Source organism: Canis lupus, chromosome 24 (assembly GCF_011100685.1).
Source record: "Canis lupus familiaris isolate Mischka breed German Shepherd chromosome 24, alternate assembly UU_Cfam_GSD_1.0, whole genome shotgun sequence".
In the NCBI taxonomy this organism is placed as follows: Eukaryota; Metazoa; Chordata; class Mammalia; order Carnivora; family Canidae; genus Canis; species Canis lupus.
In genome coordinates this window covers 27,366,962-27,375,727 of record NC_049245.1, presented here as the reverse complement: position 1 = coordinate 27,375,727, position 8,766 = coordinate 27,366,962, and the positions used below count along the sequence as shown (strand labels likewise).

Below are 8,766 nucleotides of genomic sequence, written 5' to 3'. Positions count from 1 at the left end.
TGGTGTGTCTGTCTCATTTTAGCTGAAGGATCTGAGGCTCGGAGAAGTGTAGTGATGTTGGTCACAGTCACCTGGCAGGGATTTGAACCCAGATCTGTGAGCATCATTCCAAAACGACGGTCAGGGGATGCTTCTCTGAGATGATGTGCTGAGCCGAGACCCCAAAGATGAGCAGGAGCCAGCCTCTGGAAGAGCCGTTCCAGGCTGAGCCATGAGCAAGGACAAAGCCTGGCAGCCGGCCAGGGCTCCCCATGTGCCAGGGGCATCTGCTCCCCTGACTCAGCCCCCGGGAGCAAGGAGGGGTCCGGGGCTGCGAGCTGGCAACCAGGGTTCTGACCCGGCTCAGCTCCGGCCCGGTGTGTGACCCCGCAGCAGACCTGTGCCCTCCTTGTGCTTCAGTTTGCCTCTGTAAAATGAGGGAGACAGAGCAGGTGACTCCCATGCAAAGTAGTGGAGGACAGTCTGGAGAGTGGGGACCGCCTGGGGACACCGGAGTCATTCCTCTGGCAGCAGTCTGAGGATGTCCCAGACTGGGGGCCATTGGCAGTGGCGGGAATTCCCACAGCAATGACCTTTGGACTTACACCTGCCCAGCCAGCCAGCATGCCACATGGCCCCAGGCCAGGCCTCCACCTCCATGGGTGCCCCCTCCTGGTTCAAGGTCCCTGCTGGTGACCCAGGACCCAGCAGAGGCTCCTGGGAGCAGTGTGACTCCAAGGCTGCTCAGAACCCCTGGGCTGGGGGTTCTTCTCTCTTCTATCAGGCTGTCTATCTGCTTGCATGACAGCGACAGCTGCCACTGTGCTCCTGCCACTCTCAAGTCCTACGGCAGTGAAAATGCCCTCCTTTTTAATGAGAATGGTGTTTGTTGTGTTCTGATTACTAAAGTATTGGTTGAAAGAGTTTGGAAAACACAGTATTTGGAAACCTCGGTGCCTGGAATATTGAGCAGCACATAATAGATCATTGTTGAAAGAGGGAATGAACATAAAGCAGGAATTAGTGTGAGGTTAAGGGCATGGACTCTGGGGCCACAAAGGCTGTGCTGAATCCTGACTTGCCCCCTGTGTGATATCGGGCACTCTGTGACTCAGTTTCCTTATTTGTAGTTGGGCTCAGCTAAGGGGCAGTAGGATAGGAAGCCAGAGGTGTGGAAGATAGAAGGACCAGGGCACTTCTCAGCTCCCTCCTTTGGACTTTGGACTTCAGTCCGACAGTGGCCAGGTCGCTCCCCGAAACCCCTCACCCGTGGCTCCAGCTTTCCCTGGAGTTGGACACCAGACTCCTTTCTTAGCTGCTTTAAGCCAGAAACTAGGGGTGCTAGTTCCTGGGTCCCTCAATCACCTTCTGCCGGTGTCCTTAAGCCTGTCCCCCACCTCTATAAATAGCCGCTTAATTCAAATCCCAAGAACCGACTGAGTTGGACTCTCTTCTCCTGCCTGGACCCTGATGGACACAATTAGCACACCGAGCATTTTTTCCTGCACTTACTGATCTTTTGTAGCAGTGCCTTCCTCTTGTGGAAAGCTTTGAATTCTTTTCCAAAGTCTGTACAGGTCTTTTGTGGAGACAGCAGGCTACAAAAGACAGTGCTAAAAATATACAGCAACCCATGCGCTGCCACCCAGGGAGTTTCTGGGGGCCACTGAGGAAGGCTTTGTGCAGAGGCGGCATCCTGCTGCGTCCTGAAGGTCACATCCATGTTTTACAAGAGTTGAGAGCAAAACACAGAGCCATGAGATGGGAAGAACTAGCAGCAAGGAAGCCTGGGTCCTTTTCCAGGCTTTGCTCCTGACAGGCTGTGTGACTCGGGGCAAACCACGCCCCTCTCTGATCCTCACTTTCCTTGCCCGCCAATGCAGATGAAGGCTTTGGACCAGGACGGTATTTCTCAAATCACCCAGGAATCCTGCTTATTTATTTGTAAATGTATTTTTATTGAGGTAGAATTGGCATATAAATTTAAGGGTATAATGGGTCGATCTGATACATTTACATTTTGCAATATGATTACCACTGTAGAGTTAGGTCACGTAGTTAACATTTTTGTGCGTGATGGGAACAGTTAAGATCCAGCCTCTTTGCAACTTAGAAGTTTGTGATACAATATTGCTGTCTTTAATTCTACGTGGTGCATTGGATCTCCAAGACTTATCTACTGGTACAAGTTTCTGTAGATGTTAAATAACATCTTTTCCCCCCTTCCCCCCAACCCCAGCCTCAGATAAAAACCATTCTACTTCCTGTTTTTATGAGTTTGGCTTTGTTAGATTCCACATGTAAGCGACATCATAATAGTATTTGTCTTTCTCTGTCTGACATCTCACCCAGCATCATGCCTCTAGTTCCATCAATGTTGTTGCAAATGGCAGAACTTTCTTCTCTCTGGTGGCTGAATAATATTCCATTGTGGGATGTGTGTGTGTGTGTGTGTGTGCGCACATGCATGTGGATGTGTAACCTTTGGATATGGAGATAAGGGAACCCTTGTGCACTGTTGGTCAGAATGTACCTTGGTGCAGATGACTTTTTCTAATTATGGAAAACAGTATGGAGATTCCTCAAAGAATTAAAAATAAAACTACCCTATGATCCAGGAATTCCACGTTTGGGTACATATTCAAAGGAGATGAAAATAAAATCTCAAAGAGAAAAAAAAAGATCTCAAAGAGACTCTCATGCCTATCGCAGCATTATTCACAGTAGCTAGAGATGGAAACAAGCTAATTATCCATCCACAGATGACTGATAAAAAAAGTTGTGGTGTATATCTACACCAGGAATCTTGTTAAATGCAATTCTGGGGGATCCCTGGGTGGCTCGGCGGTTTGGCGCCTGCCTTTGGCCCAGGGTGTGATCCTGGAGTCCCGGGATCGAGTCCCACATCGGGCTCCTGGCGTGGAGCCTGCTTCTCCCTCCTCGTGTCTCTGCCTCTCTCTCTCTCTCTCTCTCTCTCTCTCTCTCTCTATCATAAATAAATAAATAAATCTTAAAAAAAAATAAATGCAATTCTGATTCATCAGGTTCCTTAAGGGCCTGAGACTCTAGGGCATTTCTTTTTGTTTGTTTTTATTTTTTTTAAGTAATCTCTATGCATATGGTGGGGCTCGAACTCACGACCCCCAAATCAAGAGTCGCATGCTCTATGGACCGAGGCACTCCTGAGACTCTGCATCTCTAACAAGCTCCCAGGTGGTACCAATCTTGGGCTGTGTTTTGAGAACAAGGGACTAAAATGAACTCTGATTTCCCTCTAGGCTCAGTGATTCTATAACTGTTCATTCCTATTTTCATGCAGCTTTCTATGACGGGGCCCACACTCCTGATACATCAGCTCTAGCTGAAAGAGACCAATGTTATGAAGACCTGCCACTCTGGATCTCTGTGGGGTACTTCGGGATTGAGAATTTGATATTTATGGCAGCTTCCTCCCCCAGCCCCATCACCTGCAGATCTGTGCGTTCAGATTTACAGAAGAAAATAGTACTGTCAGCGATGATCCAGTGTGGTTTGAAAATTGTGTCACCTCCTGGTGCTGCTGGATTCACAGCCCTTCCCCCCAGGGGAGCTCTGAGGAACCTGAGGACCCTCCCCCATCCCTCGCTCCACCCTCTCTTTGCCTCTGCAATTGGCAGCATCTAAAATCCCAGCCATAGCCTCATTTTGCTGTGTCTTGATAGCTTTGGGGACTCTAAGGAGCTTCTGTTAAAATGAAAATTTCTCAGCAAGGAAAGATTCTTTAATATTTGCCAGAGTTCATGTTATTGGATTCCTTTCCTGGAATTCCAGTGGGCCCTGCTTTTACAGATGGAAACTGAGACCTAGAGAGGGGGAAGGGCTGGCCACATCAGGAGTGCATCACTGGAACCAGATTTCTGTCGAGCCCTTCTTGGGGTTAGGGCTGTCGAGGCAGGCAGGCCCAGATCACACTTTGAAAATCATGACATGGTGGCTTTGAGTCACACAGATGTGGATTCAAATTCCAGATCATTAAAAAGAAGGTATTTATTAGGGGGCCTGGGTAGTTCAGTCGATTGAGTGTCCGATTCTTGATCTCAGCTCAGGTCTTAATCTCAGAGTCATGAGTTTGGGGCCCCATGTTGGGGTCCACCCTCGGCATGGAGCCTACTTAAGAAAAATTAACTCAGGGCAGCCCGGGTGGCTCAGCGGTTTAACGCCGCCTACAGCCCAGGGCGTGATCCTGGAGACCCGGGATCCAGTCCCATGTCAGGCTCCCTGTGTGGAGCCTGCTTCTCCCTCTGCCTGTGTCTCTGCCTCTCTCTCTCCTCCCTGAGTATTCTCATGAATAAATAAATAAAATCTTAAAAAAAAAAATTAACTCAGTTCAGCATCTGACTCTCAGTTTCTGCTCAGGTCAGGATCTCAGGGGTTGTGAGATCAAGCCCCATGTCTGGCTCTGCTCTCAGTGGGGAGTCTGCTTGAGATTCTCTCCTTCTACACAACCCTCCTCACCCATTAGCATACACACACACTCTGTCTCTCAAATAAATAAATAGATCTTTTTTTAAAATTTTAAAAAGTAAAAAAAAAAAAATTTTTAAGTATTTATTAAGCACCAACTGTCCAGCAGGCATTGGGAACCTAACTGTGACAAGCCAGATACAGCCCTTACAGTACAGTAGGAACCACTGGGTGTATTAATAGGTAGAGCTTACTTTGGCTTCTACCTGTCAGGTTCTGTACCCCCGGTTTCACATATGTTTCATTCTCTTAACAACTCAGTGAGGTAGAGACTACTGTGGCCTCACTTTGCAGGTAAGAAAGCTGAAGGCCAGCTAATTGCCCAAGGTCACACAGCTAGTAAACAGCAAAGCTGGGATTCGAAACCACCATGTCTGGGACCATAGCTCATGCTCTTAACCACCATGGTGTGGACTTACTAGTTGTACCACTGATTTCTCCCAAAAACCTCACACCAAAGATGAGGGCAAGGTCTTATCTCTACTTTTCAGGATAGAAAAGGATCAGAGAGGTTAAGTAACATTTGGAAAGCTGTGCAGCCCATGTGGGGCTGGGTTGACCTTTGAAACCAAGCTCTGAGCTCAGTGATCTTGGGTGGGCCGCATAGCCTGTCTAAACCTCAGACTACACCTCGCCCCCCCTACCCCCACCACCACTGTCTACCTTTGGAAGTGGCCATGAGGATTGAATGAGATAATAAATGTGAAGACATTGGCCCAGGGAAGGGCCATATGTGGTCACCAATAGGATGTGGCAAAATGGCGACTGTAGTGGTTGGACTCCCTGAGACCTGCCTCCTACTCCCTACCCCAGTAGGGGACACCTACTGCATATTTAACAAGTTGGCATGTGCAAAAGGAACCCCCAAAGGCAATGCCTAACCAAGAAGGGAAGCTGCTTGAATGGGGAGCTTTTAGGCAGTCTGGAGTGGCGATTTTTTTTTTTTAACAGCTTTATGGACATATTTTCCCCATACCATAACGTTCACCATGCAAGTGGATGGTTCAGCACTTTTTAATGTGTTCAAAGACTTGTGCAACTATCACCACCAGCTAATTTTAGAACATTTTCAACACCCCCCAAAGAAAACCCATATACTTTAACCATCATTTGGAACAGGCGATGCTTAGGCTAGAGGGAGAAGTTGCTCAAATAGTGGTTTTGTTGGCAGCGTGGCTGATTATTTGGAGCATGGTAGGGAATACTCTGCAAATCATACCTCAAACAACTGCCTATTTCTCCCATTAGAGAGCCATCCACGGGGCACAGTGTGTTCCGTTCACTAGTCTTTAGGTCCAAGAAATAATTAATTTTTTTTCTGTAGATAGTTTGGTAGGGGCTGCCTGAATGTGTAGAAAGTAGAGGGTCAGTGTTGGAGGGGCCGACTCACCCTAAAGAGGCCTATGGCAGAGGAAGTAAGGGTAGGGGAAGGCAGGGCTGTGTCCCGTATTTAGCAGTGATGCTTCCCACCCCAGCCAGATGGGTCTTTCAAAATTGCAAATTGGATTGTGTTGTTCTCCTTAAAACTCTCCAATGGCTTCCCTTATTTTTTGGAAGAAGATCCAGAGTCCTTAGTAGTCTGAAGTCCTCCCAGCTTCATCTCACGCTGTGCTTCCACTCGTGCTCTTCCTTCTAGCCTCACACACTGCTTTTCTGTTCATACCCTGCTTCTATGAGCTTTTGGCAAATAGAAAAAGTGCACCCTCTTGGTGCACAAATTAGAGAAAGGATTTTGTTCGTTCAGTCTGATGCCTTTCTACAGTACCTGACCTATGCAACTGAACACTGTAGTTCTGCCTTAAACATGCCGAGCCCCAAACAGACAAGATTTTGATATCTGGGAGGAGTGGAAAGAGCATGGGCTTGGAGGGCATCTCTAAGGGTGGGAATCCCAACTCTGCCACTGGCCTGCTGTGTGACCCAGGGACAGTGATTCAGTCTAAAAGGCATGTGCAAAAGGTTGAATGATTCCCACCTCGGGGGTTGGAAAGAGCTGTGAAGACTAATGAAACCATCCGTGTGCTGGGCTTGATCAAAGCTCCCTGTCTTCCCCTGTGTGGCCCCAGAATCCCTACCTCCATTTAAAAATGAATCAATAATGTTAGTGGAGCATATGCATTTTTCTTAAAAAACAAAAATTTGGGGGACGCCTGGGTGGTTCAGTGGTTGAGCATCTGCCTTTGGCTCAGGTCATGATCCTGGGATCCTCAGATCAAGTCCTGCATCAGGCTCCCTGTGGGGATCTTGCTTCTGCTTCTGCCTATGTCTTTGCCTTTCTCTGTTTCTTATGAATAAATAAATAAAGTATAAAAAAAAACAAAACAAAACCACACACACGCACACACACACACACGCACACACACACACACAAATTCTTCAATGTCTTGTATCTGCTTCTCCCCACTACATTTTCATTAACCAATCTGGATGAAGTCTGAACAACAGACTCCTAATCTGTGCCCAACCCCTTCCAGCCTTGCCCCTCCAATGCTTTCAGGAGTCACAACAAAAGATTTTTAAAACCAAATCCAATCATGTCATCCCACACCCCACTGCCTGCTGCAAACTCCTCCTCCTTCTGGTCTTGGACCAAACGTGAAAGAGTCTTCCGGGACTGCTCAGTCAATGCTGGGAGGACCTGGCTAATGGCCCGAGGTGACCACAGCTGGAGTGTCACGATGGAATATGGCCCAGAGGCCCCAAGGAAACTCACCAGGGGCCCAAGGACAGTCTGGGCTGGTGGTCTGGCTTCCATGTCAGCCTGGAGAGTCATGGGGAAGAGCTAACTGCAACTGTGGGGGTGGCTAGCTAAAACCTCTAATGGCCTCTGTCCCCTGGCCCAGTGTTCTGCTTTGGGCTCCACAGCTGGGCAGGAGAGCTTGGGGAAAAAAGGAAGCACATGGCCAGCTGAGGGCAGGGAAACAGGCTGTGCAGGGTGGCCGTTCAACAGCGACACCGTGCGGTGGCGACAGGAGCAGCAGGCGCCGGAGCTTGAGGACCGCACAGGAAGACACCAGGCTGCGCGGGCCCGCTGCTCAACAGCGACACCGTGTGGCAGTGGCCAAAACAACAGCCCAGGGGATGGATCCACTCTAGATCCTCTCTCTCCCTGACCTTAGGAAGCGGGACCCGCTCCCTTTGGACTAAGTAAACCCCAGGTACTCTTGGGAAGTGTGGCATCAGGGGTGACCTCAAAAAGGGACAGTGAGGGGCGCCTGGGTGGCACAGTCGGTTGAGCTACCGACTCTTAGTTTCAGCTTAGGTCTGATCACACGGCCCAGAGATGGAGCCCAGCGAGGAAGCTTCTTGCTCAGTGGGGAGTCTGCCTAGGTTTTTCTACCCCTCTCCCTCTGCTCCCCCACCTCAAAATAAATAGGTCTAAAAAGAAAGGGACAATGAGATTTTCTGCTAAGAGGTGCATGTGGGGGCTCAAGATATGAATTAGAAGAATGGAAAGAGGTGATTGTATCCAAGCTGTGAAGTGGTGCTGCAGGGATTGCTGGGTACTGCCAACCAATGAAAGAATGAACAAAACCCAAGAAACAATACCATCACTCAGAATTCCCTAGCAAAAAGAAGTGGGTTTTTTTTTGTTTGTTTGTTTTTGTTTTTTTTTGCCGGGGTGGGTGGGTGGCGAAGCACAAAAGAAATATTGTGGTAAAAGTGGAAAGCCACTCTTGGAGGAAATCTCGGAGCAGACTTCGGGCTTGAAGGAAACTCAGAATCCCTAAAGTACACACACCCCACACTTTGTCAAGGAACAAAGTTTCTGTATTTAGATCATTTCCGAATCTGAGTTCGCAGACATTTGCAAGGGTGTCTGGTTCAAGGGTTGGAGAAAGGCAGCCTGTGCCCCACGGGCGGGTCAGGAGCCAGAGCCACCAGCCCCACACCTCCTGGCCGGGCCGACAGCCCCCCGGCACCCACGCTGAATTCGGGACTTCAGCCGCTGTAGTGAACATCTGCACCAAACAGCAGGAAGTCCTAGGGGAAGATGGGGAGATTAGAGTGCTGTCATTGGTGGGAAACGCACCCTGGCCCTCGAGCAGGGGCTGGGGGGGTGGTTCACAGGAAACTTCAGAGCAGCCTGCCTGCTGCCAGGAAGGGGAGCAGAGCACCCCCCTGCGGGGTGAACGGGGGCACCAAGGGGGGGAGGGCCCCATGTCTGTGGCTGCCAGCACCACCCCCGCAGCTGTTCCCCTCCATGAGCTGCAGTGCGGGCCTTCATTTGTCATCCTTGCCTCGTGGCAGCTCAAGGCAGCCTTGTTCCCAGAGAGGCTGCAA

The 8,766-nt window shown here is 49.3% G+C and overlaps 1 protein-coding gene across 5 annotated transcripts in view; it reads right to left on the bottom strand.

The window, feature by feature from the left end:
• Nucleotides 1-8,235: 8,235 nt before the first annotated feature.
• The window catches only part of BPI (bactericidal permeability increasing protein), a 28,325-nt gene continuing 27,794 nt past the window's right edge, over nucleotides 8,236-8,766 (bottom strand). For all 5 annotated transcript variants that reach the window (XM_038572297.1, XM_038572296.1, XM_038572298.1 and 2 more), the window contains one exon: nucleotides 8,236-8,466. In XM_038572297.1, coding sequence (XP_038428225.1) covers nucleotides 8,425-8,466 — 42 coding nt within the window. In that variant the 3' untranslated portion in view covers nucleotides 8,236-8,424. The remainder of the gene's footprint in view (nucleotides 8,467-8,766) is intronic.